The sequence below is a fragment of the Taeniopygia guttata genome, chromosome 5, assembly GCF_048771995.1.
Source record: "Taeniopygia guttata chromosome 5, bTaeGut7.mat, whole genome shotgun sequence".
NCBI lineage: Eukaryota > Metazoa > Chordata > Aves > Passeriformes > Estrildidae > Taeniopygia > Taeniopygia guttata.
Window position 1 is genome coordinate 32,681,094 of NC_133030.1, and position 21,571 is coordinate 32,702,664.

A 21,571-nucleotide genomic window follows, 5' to 3' on the forward strand; every position below is an offset into this window, starting at 1 on the left:
ATGAATCAGAATTACAAGAGTATTGCACAAACTATGCTACATCCGTTCTGGGAATTAAATAGGGTATTACCAAGAAAGTAAGGGACAGCAGGAATAAAAACCCATATCTTTTTCATAGCGAATACCACAGAAAGGAATTCAGGTGTATCCTTATCTTTCTCTGGTCAACTGCAAGATGATCTAGAAGTTATAATTCAGAAAATGCCATGGATTATACATCCCTTGTTTTTCAGAAACTCAGCCAACACAAGAACCCTGTAACAGATGAACACTGGTAAATTGAAAAGATTATAATGAAAAATGTGTGTAAGTGATCTAAATCAAAAGTATCTATACCACAACACAAGCTAAATAAGTGGTTAAAAGATGAGGCAGAAGCAACACCAAGTAGTTATGGGCAAATGGCACCTGAAAAACCTGAGGGTTTTGGAACACTCTGAAAGTGATGGATGAAGACAGTTAATGTAAAGAAGGAAGAAGGGTGCTGTGTAGGGAACATTCCAGGAAACTAGGAGGGTATAACGCACTGACAGTTTATAAATGCATTATATTTACATCCCTTTCTTATTCACAATGGAATAACAGCAAGAGTTAATAGCTAAAAATTAGCTACAGGTATTCCTATCTTTATATCTGAAGAACAAGGTGGAGTTACAGTGGGAGTAGAATGAGATAGGAAGCCAGTCAAAGAAAACTTAGGAAGCAAGGAAATCAGAACCAAAGAGTGAGCAAAGAGGAATGATCAAATATGGTTAATGGATTTGTTAGAAGATGAAAGAACAGAAAATGTTTTCTAAGCAGAAGTCTCGCATATGGTTTTGGTGTTAGTCCACTACCTTCTACTTAACAGAGCACATGAGAAATGAACCTGTTATCTTCATCCTTGATTTTATTCCAGAAAAAATAATTTAGAAAACCTAACCTTAAATAAGTATCTAATGTATCAAATCTATCAGTTATACTTGTCATAAAGGAAGAACAGCTCTGAACAATTACCTAATCTGAGACTCTGCCTTTGCTGGATTTATTGAAAGGAAGAGTTCCACAACAGCAGAAATTTAACAAACATTTACCACTATCCATCTTAGACTCGTTCCCCTTTCTGATAAAACACTCTATTTGTGCTGCACTAAAGTTTCCCTGCTTACATTCTGACATAGAAACTTGAATTTTGCAGGACCCAAGCTTTTCAGAAAAGCGTTTTCTCATCCATGTTCACCAAAAAGCCAAACCTCTGCCAGATTTTTTCCAAAATCCTAGACAACATATGAATGGTTCATAATTACAACATCTTTTTGATATGATTAAATTACTTAATTCTGAAATTGAATAAAAGCAAAACTCACAATACATATTTTTTGCAGCAATAGTTTAAAGAGGTGTTAAGTACTTTTATTCGATGACCTGGGCACACAGTGTAAGAATCATAATAATTAAAGGTATGAGATTATATTACACAGCATCCAAATCAAGTTCAGATTATTTGCTGTACACATAAGAAAAACATAACTGTTCTCCCACTTGATTGCTACTACAGAGATCATAAATGAATGGTGAATAAAGAAAACTGTTATTATTACTTGTGGAACATCACCGAGTTTGCAAAGAGATGATTTGGCAGGTATGTTATACCACATATCCCTGACAACTTGTGATGACAGCACTTTCTGTTTCCTTCCACAAACATAGTCCCTGTCAGTTTCCAGCCATTGCCTCTTACTGCGTTTAGCTGGAAGTTCCCTTGTGTTTCTAACTTAGCTGCCTTAGGCAACCTGCAGTGCAAGGGAATGAATATCCTCTACTGAATACCAAGTCATGAAACTTGCTTGCATCATATTTGTCAATGTGAGTCCCCATGCTGTTATGAAATATTTATGAAGTTGTACATTCCATGAGATAATAAGACTTTCCTTGGGGTTTTTTTTCAGTTTTATCTGCCATTATTTCCTTCCAGTTACTGTTTTATCTCAAAGTGCAGGGCTTTATCACTGTTTTATCTCAGTGCATGCTGAGAAAGGGATGATCAGTTTTGGAAATCTAGAAAAAAACTGCACATGTGATGCTCTTACTTTCGTTCACTTCCTTCAGTAGAATTCCACAATATACCCTGAAATTGCTTTTAAGTTTTTTTCTTCCCCAAGGGCCATTCAACTAATAAAGGAAAAATTTAGAAGAAAAACAATAGGATAAGCTCCAGTCCAGCTTAAAGAGGTATTTTGTGATTCAGTGAAAAGGTAGGTGGATACATAAAAAAAAAAGATGAAAATGATCTTAAATATAAATGTATTAAGAAGAAAAAAACATTAAACCAGAAGAGAAATCAAATGTGAGTCAGCATATATTCAAACAGCTCCCACATGAAGGGGCTCTGAGATAATATAACATATAAAGAACAGGGATATTTAGAGGCCATCAAGAATCCATTATCAAAAGCTTGGAGACTTCTTCAATTGATAAAGTACATTCAACAAGAAAAGGAGGTGCAGCTGATGAAGAGAAACTACATAACATATTGTTATACCATTATGTTCCAAATAAATGTTCTTGAAATCTCTCACACAAGTTCTCACAGAGTTCATATTAACATAGAAACATATCTCAAAAGTAACTCAGCTGGCAATGATTTCATATCACTTGGCCAGAAACAAAAAATCTTACATATTGGCCACATCGCATAAGGGAACTGAATCCAAAGGAGATTTAAACTTATGAAGATGAAAAACGCATTTTCTGACCCTAAAGAATGTTAATCGAGTTCAAAGTATGCAACAACCTGAAAAGAAGTGAAGAGTAGTGACATCCAAGTAAGAAAAAAAGAGAAACTGTAAATATTCGATGTCTGGCAAGAAGCAATTTTAATTAGTGAAGTAATTACATACTCCTTGTGAACAACTTCAACGGTGGGGACAGTGACTGCCAACTTCCAAATATTATATAATACAGTACTGGTCTAGGTGGCTGTTTTACAACCCTTACTTGCCTAATCAAGAGTGGAAAATTCTGACAGAAATCCAAACTTCAACTTGAATTCTCTTCCCTGATAAGAATGATGTTCTACATCAAGTGAGCAGCTTCTACTGCTAACATGCTAACAAAGAGCTTAATACATTTTTAATATAGCAGCAAATCAATTTAAGTTAAAAAATGCATTATGTATAACTTTTACATCCATGCATAAAAAATAGATTTGCACTTGAAAGTATTTTTACTTCTGCAGTTTTATGGCAGACAAACACCAGTTAGAGGGGGCTTCTTAATAAATGGGGAATATTTCTAAGAAGGGAATACAGGCTGCTATAACAATCACATACTTTCTCAGCCAATAAACATGTTCACATCGGTGCATTATACCACAGTTTGGCATAAAAATGTTATTAATTTTTGCTGCACATATTAATTTGCACTTTATTAAATTGCTGCACTTCTTGATAACATTAAACCTTAACGTTAAACAAAAGCAAAATGTATGTGAATGCTATTGGATGCCAATAAAACATCATTGATCTCAAATTTTGTTCACACTACCCACAATTTTTTTTTTCAAATGGGCACTACTACTCATACTGTTCCATGTGTAGGAATAAACACAGTGCTGGTGGAACAAGCAGTGGTAAAAAGTATAGCAATTTTCTTACTGTTTTCAAACTAGTATCAGCACTAGATCAAATGCTCTGTTAACACACATAATGGCAAAGATAATGTAACCATGTCCTTACACAAGAGACTTTGTACACTAGCAATTTTACACCAACATTTGTCAGTTCTTTAAACATATCTATTGAGTTCAGTGAAATTTAATGTTCAGAAATAAAATCTAAAAGTCAATAGGTGAAATGCACAGCCAAGGCATGACAGACTACAATAAATACAAACATTACATAGTGCCTCTATTTGTAGTGACTTAAAGTCCTAAATCTCATTTAAACTAGAGATCTGGGCATATGAGAGCTTGGTCCTTACTGTCACTATAAAGTGAACAGCTGGACAACTGTCCTGTCACACAGCAGAAGTTTTGCAAATCCTTCTACCTGCTCAGCGCTGCCTTTCAGACACTTCTTCCTGACCACAGCCCTTCCTTTTCTCATAATTCTATTGCTGTCTCCTGCATCCAAGCTACTTCCTACTCTTCTTCAAACACTAAGTCCTGCAGCCTCATCACTCAAGAGCCACAAATATTGCTTTGGTCGATATCAGACCTTTACTATTCAAACATCACATCCAATTTCTCCTCAATTCAATACTTTCAATCCTTTCATTTCAGACTAATTTGATCATTTTTTCACTGTCTGCTGGCACATTTTGCTCCTCACCTATGCCTGCAGCCTCAGTGATTCTCTAGTTTTCCCTACAAAAGAAAACAGAATTTGCACCTCAAGCTCCTGGCAAGTTTTTCAAAACCCAGACACCTATCCCATGTATCAGAAATCTGTCTTGGCAAGCAGTAAAGGTCATATTTAAGGCAAAAATAAAACCATCCAAGTCCTGGGTGGTGAAGTTTTGTATTCTTTTTATATACCTTTTCCAAACTGACAATTCACTTCTGAATGTGCTATTTTGCCTTGCTGTCCTAAGCTGAATTTAAGTTTTAAAAGCTGCAGCAGACACAGGGTTATAACACATATAGTGGTAGACACTGTCCTTTAAACACTTTTAGACACTAAGCTATCAAAGATAGCTCCATGGTCACTGAGAAAGTTGTTGCACCAATGAAGTAACTTAGAAGTGACCTGATGATGGGAGAAGTAGATGATAAAGCAAACCAGCTCTTTGGTAGGGTTATAAAGCAAATAACTGCTCTCTTTGACCACTTCTACCACCAATATTAAGGGAGAGATGTTTGCACTGGGGCTCAGTGTAACAAGGAAGATCTCACCATTCTGAAAACAGATGGGGCTGTGGGACTTTCAAGGGAAAAGGACAAGTGCCTTTAAGGCTTCTTTTCAAATATCTGTAACAGCCTATATTTTATCCTTTTGACTAGACAGGGGTGTGTTTGGAAAATCTGTGTAAACAGATTTGCCAATGCATTTCCTCACATTTATACATCCTGAGGAGTTCAACTATGAAAGAGGAGTGGAAGGGTTGGTAATGATATTGGAAAAGGGTGTTTCCATTAAAACCACAGGAAACAAAGCAGTGAGAGGACAACATTAGAAGATTAAATTAAGATGGAAAGAGCTGGTACACAATTCACTTTGCAGAAGCTTAAAACAATGACCTTTAAGTGGCCAAGTACTAACAATAACCTGGTAAATTGCCAAGGTCAATCTTTGTCCATACTAACAGTGCTGTTGAGTGAAACCATAGTCCAATGAGGCTGTCTACAAACTTCATAAAGCAAACACCATGTTGCAAAGAACTGCCATACAAACACTTAAGAACTCCTTGCTCAAAGGTGCTCCTCACATTTTGAGAAACTACATATAAAAGAAAAAAAGCAGTCTTAAGAAATGAAATGCAATGGGTGGTGAAAATTTGAAAAAAAGCCAGCAGCTGGTTTGACATCTTGCCAAACCTGTTACTGTTTCTTACAGAATGATTTCCATAAAACTACTGTAAGGTAATCAAGTGGGAGGCCCTGTTTCCAACACAAACATTGGAGAGAAATATGTTCCACTGTAAGTGCTTTGAATATCTCATCTTAAGGATTCCTATTTTTTTATAGACTTGTTCTATATCGACTTTCTCCACTATTGCTAGTTGAAATAAAAAGCAACATACTGAAATGTAGGTAGGTTTCAGTAAATGTAAATATCAATAAATGCCTACAGAAATTCATACCCAATAACGTGCAATGATGGTGTGGAAGTGATCAGAAATAGAATTTCCTTTCAAAGAAGTAAACATACTGTTGAAAACGAATTGAAGAAATCAAATTCTACCCTATTCATAAATGCCTCTTATAAAGAGATAATATACATTTTGCCTTTGAAAACAAAAGTAAAATGATGAGCAAAAGAGGGGCAATTCATTTCAGCATGTAAGACTTTGGAATGAGTTTGTTTTAAAGGATAGAAATGAGGGAGCTTGACTTAGTTAATTAATGAAAATAAAATCTGAAAATTTTTACACATCCCTCTTGTCTGGCTAAGGAAAGAAAACAAGAAAGGATTGGCCTATTTAAGTTAAAAGGCAAAAAGGCAACTGAGTGCAGACTGAACAATTAGATGGTAAGATTATGAAACAAGGCTCGAGTCTGTTGCAGCCTGAATTGCTGCTAGTAATGTCTAGGGTAAAGAAGCAGAAAGGGCCTTTGCGTGGTATCCACAGATGTTTAATTCAGCTGTGCAGTGAGATGTTCAGAGTCCCTGGCACACACACATGGAGGGCCCAGGTTTCTCTCTCCCAAAAGACCTGGGGGTGACCCTGGTCTCAGGGCAGTACAAAGATGAGGGCCAATCAGGGAATAGGGAGGAAGTGGGTCAGGGACATAGGAACAGACACAGGAACTGGGGAAGGAGCCAATGGGGTCTAAATAGCTTTTTTGAGGGAAGCTTCTTGTGTCTCCCCAACCCAGGGGATACCCCCCAGGGCCTCCACATGAGACAGCTGTGCAGAAGGGAAAGACTATTTTTAGTTTGCTGACCTTTGATGGTATCACATGGTAATGTTAAATATTAGATACTATTCAAAATAGGAGTTAAGATCATAGAACCAGTAGGTGCCATTTTCTTTCAATTCCTCTATTTCCTAAAACCCTTTCCAAAGGTGAAAATGGACTTCAGGGACTATTAGGACACTTGCTAAAGAACCTATCACTTGAAGGGAATTGCATATTTACATCATGACAAAAGCAATGTCTGTCCTTCAGATTCTTGCTTCTCTCTCACATCTTGCATCAGATAGATGTTACTTCTACGATGAAACCAGCAAACTTTTACTGCAGATGATACATTAATCATTGGAACATGCATGTCTTGAAAAAGCTTCATTAGTCTAAATATCAGTTTTGGCTCCTGTGAACACATAACTGCCTGCTGCTAGACTATCTTCAGTTGCCTGTTGTGCTGGCTTTGGATGGGGTACAGATAATTTTCTTCACAATAGCTGGCACAGGTCTATGCTTTGGATTTGTGCTGGAAACACTGTCAACAATACAGAGATGGTTTTTCTACTGCTGTGCAGTTCTTGCAACATCATCAAAGCCTCTTCCATTCCTCACCCCACCAGCAAGTGGGCTGGGGGCGCACAAAAACTGGGGATTGGACACAGCTGGAACAGTTGACCCCAACCAGAGGGATATCCCACCCCATATAGGGTCGTGCTCAGCATGTAAGGCTGAGGGAAGAAGGAAAGTGGACACATTTGGAATGAGAGTGTTTGTCTTCCCAAACAACTGGTACAAGTGATGGAGCCCTGCTCTCCTGGAGATGCCTGATGATCTCATGCCTGCCCATGACAAGCAGTGAATGAACTCTTTGTATTGCTTTGCTTGTGTGTGCTTTTGCTTTCCCTATTAAATTGCCTTTATCTCAACCCACAGGTTTTCTTGCTGCTACTCTTCTGACTCTCTCCGTCATCCCACTGGCTGGGGAGAGAGTGAACAGCTGCAGGGGGCTTGGTTGCCATCTGGGGTTAAACTTCAAGAGTCTTTTTGGCACCATACATGGGACTCAAAATGTTTGAGATAATGACAGATTTGATTGAAATGTGCTAGACTGAATTTATAGCTGTTATTTCTGTTCAACTAATAATCAGCAGACTCCTGTGATTGTCATGGGGCTCACTTGCCTGACTGTATATTAGTCCAGTGGTACTTAGTGGCTGCTTTTTGCTTTTGCTGCTTGCTGTAGTGCTGTGTAGCCTCAAACCAGCTCTGGCCCAGCCAAAACAAGCATACATGTGCATGAAATGCAGATAATGAGGATGATGATGATGCAAAACTGTAGAAACATGATACAATATCAAACTGTGACATGCTTGCTTCAATAGCAAGGTAATAGAGACCAGCATAAGAACCCTCCTTGAATGTCTAACAGACATATTAAGGGTGGCAGAGAAAAGGAAGGACGTGTATGGATGGGGAAGCACCAGAAAGCATAGTGGAAGGAACATAAAAATGTTGATGGCATGCAGATTGATAGTTCATTTATTTCACAACACTTCATGCAGCTTCTGGGGATACCCAAGCAGTAAAATCAGAAAACCTAAAATGATTTACAGACCAAAACAGAGTTGAGATGTTGAGATGAAATTAGAATGATAAAGAGCACATTTACATAAGGAGAACACAGTACAGCAAGAAAATCTAACATATTCAAGAGGTGGAACCAGATGGAGAGACAAATATCCTTTTTACTGTCAGATTCTAAAGAGTATAAAAGATGCATCCAACACTGACTTAAAGGATACTGGCATAAGAAGGATGCTAGAGGAATTTTGGAGAAGGTCATAGCTGGTGCTGCACATGCTCTCCATCATTTCAAGCTATCCTGACCAGGCCAGTTTGGTACACACATATGGATTCTGGACAGACTACTGAATGCATGTAACTTTGTGCCCCTGAATACATAGATATGAAAGGTTGAATTAAACTCTTTTTGTTCTAAAATAGCATCAATATTGTTTTAGAACAATAGCATTGTTCTAAAATAGCATCTCTACTATAACATCTGGCACTGAACTTTGCTGCACCATCATTAAATTGTTTACTCTAGTAAGAAAGAACCAACAAGAAGATTGCTGTTTATCCTTACAGGTACACTTCTAAAACTGCTGATTATTTCATCAGAAAAGAACACAGCAATATGTGATGTGGATTATTTATTATGTCAAGAGTCAGTGAAGGAATAGAAGACCATAGTTGAGCTGTTGATTAAATCAGGTTAATGTATGAATGGACTATGACACTAAAGAAGAGGAACAAAAGAAAACCAAATTCCTACACACATAAGACTATATGAAAATTCAGCCTATAGGATGCACAGTTTTACTCTTGAAACCATTTTTCATGAAAAAAATATTTGGTCAATTGACATATGTAACAGGAATTAACAGCCCCATAGAAAAAAGACTGAATGGAAAAGGGAAGCCAATGTTTTTCTGATGCCATCTTCAGCAAAACATAAAAATGATCGTCAGATGCTAACAAACTCAACAAGTATCAGTGACAAAACCAGAACTAAATATATTGAAAATGTAGCCTACAAACAATTCTGTAGAGGTGCATTCACAGTAATTTCTAACTGAAGACACTGGATGAAAATCAGACGTAACTACATAGCTGTTGATGAAAGTAACCCAAATGATTAAACAAATCCTAAAACCCTCATCTTGTCTTATATCAGAATTCAAACCAGAGATTTGTTTTGGATAGGAACTGAAAAGATGTCAGTAAGGCTTCTAATGTGAGAAGGACACACATTTTTCCCTATCTTAAAGAAATGACAAATTGAAGTTACCAGAACTTGAAAATAACACTTGGCCTTGGAAGACAGCATAGTAAGAAATGGAAACTCTTGCTCCCAAAGTTAATTGAAAAAAAAAATTTCAAGGAGGAACTGACAATCTGATGCAGTATTAGCATATAGAAACTAGAACTTATGCAATGCACAAGTGAGCCAGGATGTATGTACTGAAAGATTATTCTCTTCTGAAGGAATACACATACAGAATAATTACAATTTGAAAAGAAAAAATATTTCTAGGGAAAACCTTTTCTGACCGGTTTGAAATTTTTCACTGGACTTAGGAAAAGAATGAAATTCTGTAGCTAAATAAATATCAACTAGTGATTAAGACATACAAATATAAGGAAATTTTGCACATTAGAGCTTCTTTGTATGATTCAATCTATAACAGGTCTGAAAAGAAGCTGATTCTGTGACTGCAAGAATTGTTCTGGATGTTCTGCATCTGAAGCTAATTCCCAGCTACTCTAAAATAAACAGTTCTTCAGCATGAGTAAGGGAAGGGAACTATATTTGGTGCTGCTATACTATTTAATACCAACTCAAATTTATTCATGCTCCAGTATGAATAAATAAATATTCATCATATTCAATAAAGAAAGCTAAGACAGATAAATAATTCTACTGAATTCCAATGTTCAGCTTGCACTTTACCCAATTCTGTCTTCTCCAGAGTTGATTAGTTGATTGGTCTATTTTGGTGGTAACAAAAAAATGCCCAAAAGACTATCCCTGAAGTTTTTGACCTAACTATGAAGTGTATCTTCCATTTTTGAAAGGATTTTAGTAATTATGATGTATTTGAGGGATCTTTAATATCCCAAGCAATCAGGCTGCTTCTTCTTTAGTTACAATGTCTCACTTTTGAAGCCGCAGCATGTTGTAAACTACCAGGGTTTGTAACCAAAATATAAGCTAAAAATAAGACTTGCTAGGGCTGAATTATCCACATGTTTTGCCAAGACAATGCACTTAAAATAATAAGGGAAAAAGGTAATGAATATATGAAAATATTCTGGTGTCTTAATTAGCAATTGTTCTGAAATTGTGTTGAGAAGAATCCAGGAGGATACAGTAGACTGATGTGCGTTAGGAAGCAGGGTTCATCCTAAGGCAATTAGGGCCGCTTTCTACTCAAATACACATCCTAATAACATCTCTTTTTACTAAACATATTTTTCTGTAAACCTGGAACGTGCATTGAAAAAAACGAAGAGGAAATTAAACCCAGAAATAATCATGAAAACATTGGAAGTTTTGGCAGGAACAAGCACGTAACTACATCTGTGTGTATTTTTACAAGAAAAAGCAAGAAACCATTACAGTGCCTGGAGTGTGATCTCAGCTATGTAGATCATCCTAACACAGCTATGTAGATCATCCTAACAATCTGAAACATTCTTTGCACTTTTCCATGCTCCTCAACCTAATCACAGCCAAACAGCCAGGCCCAAGCACTTGCTACTTACTCAAGCAGGTAGAATAAACTTCAGCTTATGCAAACTTCATAAAGAAAAATGAAACAGAATTTACTTGAAAATTTAGTTTATGCATTCAAACTTTAAAATACATTCACAGATTTGACATATTTCACTTAGATGATCACCTTAAGAAGAAAAAAATATTATGCATTTGAACACAAAATATCTAGACTGTGGATACAAATACAGTTTACTAAAACACACTTTCAACAGCATCTTATTATTAGCTAAGAATTTCTGGTAAGGAACCTGATTTTTCTTTTACTGATAAATATTGAATATATCTACTGAAAAGTTTGTAATAACAAAAAACGACAAAACCACCTTTCCAACTCCACCTGCTCCCATTTGCTAATGCACTTACTTCACATAGCAATTCTATGTTGAAAAAGTACTAGACTGAAAAGATAAATGTTAATTAGATTTAGCATTAATTTGTAACTCATTTGATTGTGTGGATGCCAATGTACACATTTCACATTTAAGTGGTGGATCGTGACAGATCGTTTTTTGTTAGTAGCAAGCATGAGAAATTACTGAAATAATCAGGCTTTTTTAGTCACAGAAACTACTTTCATCAGCTTTTTTTTTTTTTTTCAAAAAGAGTTTAAAGCATTTTTCTAGGCTATTTCATTTCAGAAATTCTCTGCAACTGGAACATTTACTTAAATTACAGGTGTCAGTCTTTCTACATTGGGAATATTACGTCTTTAGGTGAATGTCTACTTATGAATGATAAAGACAATAGTTCGTCATAGGAGACAGAAAGTAGCAGAAAGTGACCAACTAGCAGAATTATATGCACTGGCACAAAGAGGGTGTTAATGGATGGAGCAGTGGATAGGTGAAATGACTGTTTTGCTAGACTTGAAAAAATTCTGAAAAGTAGCCTTGCTTGCTCATTTTAGCTGTAAGATAGAGCCTATAGACTTTCATTACATAGGAATCAAAAGTTATCTATTGCAACTACAAATATGTAAGGATCTAACTTACTACTGAGGGTTTTGTCTGGTTCAGTGTAACTAAACAATGGATAGCAAGGGAAGGGACAGAAAACAAGCAAGTAGAGACTTTCTCTTAAGCAAAATGTAAGGAGTGAAGGGAATCAAGCAGCAAGATGGAAAAAACCCTACACTCTCATCTTAAAAGCACTATAACAAGTTCCTTAGGATCCTTCATGATCAAAGATAACACTGGAAGAAACTTTGCACATTGAAGTGAAAGAACTGAACATCAGTAAGACTGATGATCTTGCAAAGTGAAATACTTCGAACATCTCTTGTCACTGAAATAAATTCCTGGCGATAATTAAAAACCTGTTCTTGGTCTTCTAAATCTGCTTCCTTTTACTTTGACACACAACATTGCCAAAAATTAAGTACTGATTACATCATTAATGCATGGGACAAGTGAAGACTTCAATTTGAAAACTGCAATTTTCTTTTATACTCATATGAACCCCCTAAGAGTAGAACAAAATTCAAAGTTTGAAATAATGACTCAGTCATTTGCTCTGGATATATTATTTTAAGTTATCTGAAGTTGTAGATCAAAAGTTTTATACTGTAAACTTAAAAAAACCCAAGAATCAACATTAATTGCAAATATAAAAAAAAAATCTCCATATTTGTAAAAGTATTTTAATCTAGGTACCCCTACTGTCTGAAAAGAACATTGCATTTTACTTCATGAAAATGCCAACCACAAACACTGACAAAAACAGTGAGATCTTAGAATCTGAGCAGCTACTGGAATGACAAGAAAAACTTGTAAGCCACACTAAGCTTCTATGAGTATTCAGCAAATTCACCAAATCATGTTAAGAAAGCTGTGAAACTTTTAAACAATCAGAACTATATTGAACAAGATAAATATATGTCACAATCATTATAAACTTTATGGTTGAATGGCTGAAAAGGGAGGACTGCTAGTGCAGTTTTCCTCTGAGTGAAACTTGATTGCCTCTCTGTGTGAATCCATCTACTACAAATATGGTTTAAATGCTCTTTGCGCAGTGGTTGACTTTGTTTGAAACTCATATAAAATTATAGAGAACAAGAGAGGTTTTCTACAGAGGTTTATTAAAAGCTAACAAAAGCTGGTTTGCTTAGTCTTGGGGATGTATCTAATCCCTGACATAGAGCAGTGCCAATGGCAATTTGTCTTAAAAAGTTCCTACCTCCCAAGAAAAGTTCCTACCTCCCAAGAAATTACTTCTTTTACCAGGAAATTACATTTATGAAGACTGATTGAAATATCCAGGTTACAACTCAATATTTATCGTTTAGTACCTTGTTAGAAACAGAGGTTTTCAGAAAACATGGATGGTAAGTTGTAAACAGCAAAGCAAATTTGCAATTAAATGTTGTGTAGTGTCTACATGATCTAGTTGTATACAAAAACAATATTAGGTTTTCCAAAATATGATTATGAAAAGGTAAAATCTCCTAACAGATCAATCAGGAGCATTAGTAACGTGTTCTCCCATACCTTTTCTCCAATATCCTCATGCATTAGTAACCTGCTACTTACATTCATTTAACAGAGGTGCTCCCGTCATTGCAGAAGCTTGATTTTTTATTTTTCCTGAGACACACAGAGCTTTGTGTTATTCAGCAAATTCAGTAAGAGAGATGTAAGGGTTCATGTTCACACTTAGGACAAAAAAATGCAACAAGAAAATGGTACAACATAATATACTGGAATATGCAGTTGACAAAGAAATATAGTGCCACTTGCTCTGTGGCTAGACCATCACTCCAAAAATAAGCATAATCAAAGAAATAAGATTTTATCCTGACACTTCCTCTTCTTTGTCTCATGCCATATATGCATGTTTTGGAGCCCTGAAATAAGTTCCTAAACCAGCAAATGAGCACATTGAAAAGATACACACTTCCAGATTAAAGAAGCAAAATAAACAACCTTGGAACATCACTTGGATACTGAAGTTCAATTTGCTTTTATTCTCATTATTCTGTGGGAAAGAGGCCAGTATAAATTTAATTCATATTGCATTATTAGAAAGCCAGGATCCAGAATGAAAACCAGAACAACTGAAGACATTTAGACACATTGATAATCTTGAAGAATCTGAATGAACCACATTTCTTGACAAATTCAGATGACGTTTGAAAACTTGAGGATACTGTAAATGACTGAACAAAAATATAATGAGTAGTTTCTTGGTCTTTTTGAAAGCAATAAGTAAAATGAACCAAGAATTGTCTAAGTGGTAAAGACGCTTACGTGCAAAATCCAACCTCTAAGTAATAGGAACAGATGCCATCACTCGTCAAGCTTATTTTCCAGTATGTTTTTTAAATTTTTTCCCTATATCAGCTTGTAACAAACCACCATCAAATGCATCACAGAAAATCTCATCTAGCTAGCTGTTGCATGGCAACTCCTGTTATGAAAGTGGTGTGGTCTCACGTATTTTGAACAAAACCTCATTTTTTTCACACATGAAAAGCAGGTCTCAACATGAAATACCAAAGCATGATCTCATTTTGAAATGAGTTCATCTCCACTAATTGCCCAATCACAGTTTCAGATTTACAATTAGTTTCAAACTTCTAGTACATTCCTTCTATAATCTATCAAGACAGTCTAGAAAACTGCATTCTGCTTCATAACAGATAGGCTTTACTCCTTCCAATTGTGATAAACTTCCTGGAAATAGACAGGTATCATCTAGAGCTATTTTCAGCAGAGCTGTCTCTTACTTATGCCTGTTACTAATCATCTTTGGTTTTCTCTTGAAAATTTTGTTTTATCAATGGGCATAAGGCTCAGGGCAGTTTCTCAGTTTTGACTTGCTCTTCTTCTCTGAGCTTTGTCATGTAAAAAGCCCAATGTTTTTATTTTTAAGCTATGAGACAAGATACAAATTTTAGGAAAAAAGTGAAGGAGATGCTTACAGATAGAATTTGCTGAACAATATTAAGAAAAGTATACTACATAATGAAGCTCAAGTTTGCTGTCCATCAGAATAATTTTGATTCTATTACAGTGAAGGTAAGTACTGCATAAAACAATCCCATAGTTTAAACCAAAATATTTCCATGGGTGATTGCCCATAAATCTTGTTTACTGACAGAAAAGAATGAGACAGTAGGAGAGAAGAACTAGCAGATGCTGGCAATCATTTTAGCAAGCAGAATAATCTTCAAGGATCATGAGTTAGATAAGGAAGAATGTTAGTATTTGCCATCTGCTACTGGTTTATTATTATGTCAGCATCTGGTGCCACAGAAAGATCTTTGTGATGTGAACACACAAAGCAAATTTAGACAGTTTTCTTCTGCTGAAGGTAAACATTACAGGCCTTGCCACTGGTCAATTTGCTTAGTTTTTGATGTATGCTATTTAAAGCCTGATAAAAAGCAGACATGAAGAGTTCACCTCAATGATTAAATGGTATAGTCTAATCACTAAGAACTGAATAATAATCCCACAAGGTTGGCATTAAAACTTTCTTTCTATTAAATTTTGGCTGGTTTTTGTTTGCTAATGTCAGGCAGCAAATATCTAAGTTTGAGCAAAACCAGTTGGCTTGCAAGTCTTAAACTAAACAACAATAAAGTGGGGCACAGATCTGCCCCAGCCCAGGCTAGAAATTTGCACATAATATTTTTTTGACAAAATACAGTTTGCCTAATGTTACTCAGTGGCAGGATTATCTATGTTCCCAGGGATACTGAAGGACACTAAATACATTCAAGGTGCTAACATTTCATATTCATGATTGGTATTGCAAGAGATAACATGAAACTTCAGTAACCATAAGGTGTTGGTGGGCCCACAGGTTAAACTGTGCACCAGTACACGTGGAATGAGCTACACTGTCCTGCAGTTATCAGTTATGTAGAATGACACAACCCTTGCATGCGAACCAACCTTGTTCAGCAGAGGCAAGACATTGATCAGATAGATTACAGGGCTGAGCATGGAGCTTGCAAGGCATAAATGCACTTACTTTTGGTGTTGGGCAGGATGCAGTGGAGAGGCGAGAGGTGGCTTGGGCACGAGGAGATTCTGAAGGAGTGGTACTGAGGGAGGCTGTATCACGTGGGAGAACCTGAACACCACGAGAGATGATGGAATCTGGAATCTTAAAAAGGAGAGAGATGGAATTAATAGCAAAAAATACACTGTATGTAAAACTTACTCAAAACCTTACCTCAAGAACATAGGAATACCCCACTCCTCAGTTTGCACACCTCCTCATACTCAGCCCTTGGCAGTGGTTAATAGCATACTCTCCTAATTTCGGTAACAAATGCTTAACAAATATATAAGGTCACATTCTAACTGAAGAGGCACAGAGCATACTAGTTATCCTGAAAAAACTACAAATCAAACATACGACAACAGGAAATAATAAGAAAATGGTTTCCTCTTAAACCTTTGTTTCAAACCCAACGATAACAACAATGATTTCTACCATGGCACAAAGAGAGGTAGACTTTCCACTCACTAACTAGGGGGCAATATTCTGAAAAGAAAACCATTTGCTAGAAATTTACTGATCCCTTCTAAAGAAACGTCCTGCACTGAGAAAATTTATCATGAGAAATATCATGCAGTGAGTAAATACTCTTTATTCCATGAAGACTTTATTTCAGCTACAAAAATTCTCAATGTAAGGCTTGTGCTACAAAAGCTACAGGTCTCTCTGGAGCAAGTAAAGGCAAAAGCATTAGAAACCAACATCCTACACTTGGTTTAAAATACATTCTGAGGGGAAAAAAAAAATCAGTCTTTTTTTACTTCCCCCATAATATATTAGAGAGCCAGTTAGGGAAGCATATCCCTCCTGATGAACAACTGGCAAACTGGTAACAATGGATGAGGAAAAGGCTGGGGCAATCAACAATTTTTTGCCTCAGTCTTCAATGGCAGCTTCTCTTCCCATACTTCTTGAATGGATGGACCTTAAGCCAGAGGGATGATTAAGCCTCTCTAAGGGATGATCAGGTTCATGACCACCTGAGGAAGCTGAAGAACCTGAATGTACATATGTCTATGGGACCTGATGGGATGCATCCCAATTGGCTGATGTAGTTGCTAAACCACTGTCCACGACATTGAAAGTCAGGGCAGTGAGGAGAAGTCCCAGATGACTGGAAGTAAGGAGCATTGCTAGAAAGGAGGAACTGCAAACTACTGACCTGTCGGCCTCAGCTCTGTGCCCAGAAAAATCATGGAACAGATCCTCCTGCAAGCCCTGTTAAGGCACATGGAGGACAGGGAGGTGATTTGCAACAGCCATCATGGCTTCACTGAGGGAAAATTCTATACAGCTAACCAGAAAATGTAGACATTCAGATCTTTGAAGGAATATATATACACATGCATATTTTAAGATCTTTCTCCTCATTAAGAATTTCTTAATTCAGCCTGATGTTCAAGTTCTAAGAGGAGCATCAGAAGAAACCCCATGTATGGGGAAAGTGGCAGTAGTAGACAATAAAATGAAGTAAGAAAGGAAGATCCAGTGACAAGCCAAATCACGAATGTTGGGAATTTCCTGACAGGATTTTTATAATAAATGGAGATGCTGTTACCCAGTCTGCATCTAGGCATTTTGAGCATTCTTGTTTACTAAGACTTTAGGGCAGATAGGAGCCACTGGACAGTATGGCTTCCAGGAACAAGCTTGAATTCTAGCTTTTAGATAGGTTACATCTACATGTAACATAGCTGTTACATTATTAAGAACATTATTATTATTATTAAGAACATTAAGAGAGCTTTGTTGCTTGTCTCAGTGTAGTTAAAATGACCAATCTTAATACTTGTGTCAGTAAATACATGTCATTTCCCACTTCCTTGACTTCCATGATTCCCCTCTATAAATAATGACTATATCTAACTTAGCAACCTTGACTCAGAAATACTGGGTTGTACGTGGGGGACCTTATTTCATCATATACCCTCCTCCTCACATTAAGAGTTTCTTTTGTTTCCAACTTGTTTCTAAGTTGAGTGAAAACAGATTTTGCTCTCAGCGTGCCACCAACTGCCTCCTTTCTGCTCTACCGTGTTTCTAGGCTGTTTTTTGCCAGTCAGTTTCTGTCAGCTCTCCTCAGAGGATCTTTCAAGCCTAAGCAGCTCATACTACAATTTCCACTGCAAATTCTGAAGTCAGCAGAGTTTCTTTTTACTATGAACAGCTATGCTGGGGATATCTGCCTCTTCAGAAACAGTGCCTAACTGGCCTCTACATGGAGTATTCTGATTTGCAAATCACATCCCAGAGATGTATCTTAGAGGTAAACTGAATCAATGATATTCCAAATGCCCAAATGGTTTTTAGTCAGAAGCATGATTTCCCTTCTGTTCACTTTTTCTCCTGAAGTCCCATCTTAAATTCATTATGACAATCTCCAAGTTTTATATTGGCATAGATACTCCCTACAAGTTTCAATGCTTCTTTTTAATGTCCATGCCTAAGGAAAATACAGCAAAAAATATACTTTCAGAAGGGCATAAAATAAAAAACCACAAAATGGAAGAAAGAATAGTTTTAAGTCTTCAAATAAGATACCTTTCTCTCCTTTTGATAAAAATCTGCACACAACTTGATATGATTGTGCATGGGTCCATTATCCCTTTTATGTACTCCTAGAGTCCACAACATGAATAACAATATTGCTTTTGGAAATGATATCATGATTCAGTTCTCTCTAGGTTTACTCTGGGTACTCTATTCATGCTGTCTCATACCCTTCATGCAAAAACCATTTTTATTTCCTACCATATTGATCAATCATTTCTTATACAATTTTGTCTGATATCACCTTTTTGTAATAAAAGCCTCTCTCTGCAATAAAGTGACTAACACAATCCCAGTTTCCCCTGAACTGCATTGTAATACTAATTTTTGCCTCTGAGAAAAGGAAAATTTAAGTAAAATTTCAGCCATGATATTAATCAGAAAAGGAAGAAGATGATCACAGGCACTTAATTTCAATAAGAATTATTTCCAAATCACCACCTTTACAGAAAATGCAATTACAAGAAAATAATTCATATCTAAACCTATCTAGACTGTAGAAAAAATTTCTCACTGAGAGACTAAAGTTAGGTCACAGTTACAAATTTTGCTGTTTTTTTCTAATATGAAAGTAGAATGTGCTGCATTGCTAAATAAGTAAGCACTAATATTCTCTTTGAACCACTACAACCTGCTGAATTTTGTGAATCTACTAGTATGTTTATTCCATTAACAGAAACAAATAAATATAATTAATATACATATAAAAAATATAATGTGGCATGGGGAATTTCTTGTTTTTCTCCTCTGCATTTAGAGAGTTTTTGAATTTTAATATTAAAAAACAACATTTAGGCAATATAAGCCTCTAATCAAGTCAACTTCTTGTTAACTCTGTTAAAGGGTTTAATAAATCCATAAGAAATTTCTGTGTGCCCTGGTGCACAGAAACCTGGAATAAAGAAGGGCAGGAATGTTACTGCATTTTGGATAGACTGTTCTCTTAACTTTCACTAAGTCACACTGAGCATTTATGATTTGTCTCCTAAATATTTTTATTCATTTTTCAGTTTCAAATAAATTGAATACAGGGCAGAGATCTCCAAACTTTAAATGGGGTACAATGAAATTCTTAGTTCTTACTGAAAATAGTTTCTGTTTGCACTAGCTGGAGTGGAAAACCCATTGTAACATACTGACAAAGACAGAAAGTAATGAGAAATGAATGAAGTGACAGAGAAAGATATTCACCATATCCATCAGTCATGGCTTCTACAATTTTTATCTGACCTAGCTTTTCTCTGGCGTGCTTTTATTTTGGTTTAAATATTTGTGTTTTCATATTAGAGAACTTTGACAAGATAATTGATAAGAAAAAGGAAAAGATGTGAGTTCTTTATTCTCTTTTGGTCAGAACTGAAATAAAGATTGACAATGATGGTGAGGTAAGAAAACATCCTGTAGATGGCAATTATTATGACTGTTATACAAGAGAAAAAAAATGTCTTAAAAACATACAGAAAGGACAGCTTAAAAAACCCAATAATCTGCAAAAAACTTTCTGCTCTGAGTTTGAAGATCTGATTTGGATTATAGAATGCATAAAAAAATAGCTCCAGAGTCATCTGAAAAAGAACACAGAAACATGTATGCTAGTTGAACACTGTTCTTCATAGAGGCTAAATTACCTGTTCTACTGACACTGAGGAATACGGTGTAAATTCTAGTTTAGTGACCTCAACTCCAAAAAAAAAAAAAAGAACCACTGCAATAAATGTGTGTATGTATGTATGTATATGTACTATATAGCTTTATCATCAGGTGTGTAAACTTTAAAGTCTTCACATTTCCTAAGTAACTTTTCAAGAGACACACAATCATGTTTTAAATACAGAGGTGTCAGGCTATTTGATTGATAGATTAAATTAATATTTGCCTAAGGGAAAAGGTCTTTTTTTACCATTCATTGAAATAGTTTTCTACTATTCACCAAAACCCAATAATTTATAAGTCTACTGCTTCCTGACTCCCAAAGTCTTCTGTTTTTGAGAAATTCTACTTCTACACAGGAAACAAAAATGAGGCAGAAACTGCAAGTGATGAAAGCAAACTATGAACACCCAGTGCAAATGCTGTATTATGTTGACAAAAAAACTGAGAGAAAAGCAGCAAAACAAGACAAAAGAGGAAGATGCTACCATTTCATAGCTCTAATGCAGTAATTTTAGGAGATTTTTATTTTAATAATATTCAATTTTTGCGTATATTAGATGAGAAAACCAATGACTAATGACAAACACAGGCTATAAGCAATTATTATATCTCAGCAGATAAATGATTCAAAGTGACAACACACATGACCTTTACCTTGTTTAGCCCTTTATCTTAAACAGATATTTTCGGTAACATGGGCTCTCAAAGATAGCACTGATGTGTCTTTGTTAGAAGAAAATAAGTAACACTGTCTGCTCACACATGGACTAGGAGGCAGGCAGAACATTTTTAGTTAGTGTTAGTGCAAAAGCCTCATGGAAATGTCTCTTACCAGTTCTCCTGCACTGCCTGCTGTGTGATGGCAATAACTGATGAGACCAGGGATGGGCTGTTGATCTTTAGCCATGATAACAGCTGGACTGGTATAGGATGGATGCTTCTAATGCACAACACATAACAGCCATGAATACAGTGACAGGAAAACGTGAAACTGTACAAGCAAATGACCAAAAATGAATGAGGTGACAACAACTGTGAAACCAAAATGCCAAGCTCATAAGAACACAGCCAGTTGAGATTTCAGATTATTTCCTGCCTTTAAAAATGGCACATATTATTTATCTTTGCCTGCATTAAAAAAAAAATTAAACAATTTAAAATTTGCATTAATAAAAACTGATACTTGCAAATGATAATTACCTTAATTCATCCCTGCAAAGACATATGTAATCAGGATTTTCTGTATATTGGGAGATGATCTCCAGCTGCAGCTGTCTTAGAAATGTCAAGATGCCTCAGACCTGAATTCACATTTCTGGAGTTAGAATGTTGCTGCTTTGGTTTAGAAATTGTTTAATATAATTTTGAGTTACTTTCAATTCTCACAATAAGAATTAAAAGCACAACTTGTGGAGCAGATAGAAAACAAAGCAGTTTGGAAAAAACTATTTCCAAACACACAG

General features: G+C 36.0%; 1 protein-coding gene across 29 annotated transcripts in view; it reads right to left on the reverse strand.

Annotated features, from left to right (window-relative positions):
- GPHN (gephyrin) overlaps positions 1-21,571 on the reverse strand; it is a 269,956-nt gene that overhangs the window by 76,398 nt on the left and 171,987 nt on the right. For 18 of the 29 annotated variants that reach the window (XM_030275515.4, XM_032748478.3, XM_030275514.4 and 15 more), the window contains 2 exons: positions 20,941-21,048; positions 15,873-16,007 (listed from right to left, as the gene is read on the reverse strand). In XM_030275515.4, the coding sequence (XP_030131375.2) occupies positions 15,873-16,007; positions 20,941-21,048 (243 nt within the window). The remainder of the gene's footprint in view (positions 1-15,872; positions 16,008-20,940; positions 21,049-21,571) is intronic. The other 11 variants (XM_032748480.3, XM_030275519.4, XM_030275531.4 and 8 more) reach the window with 1 other exon arrangement.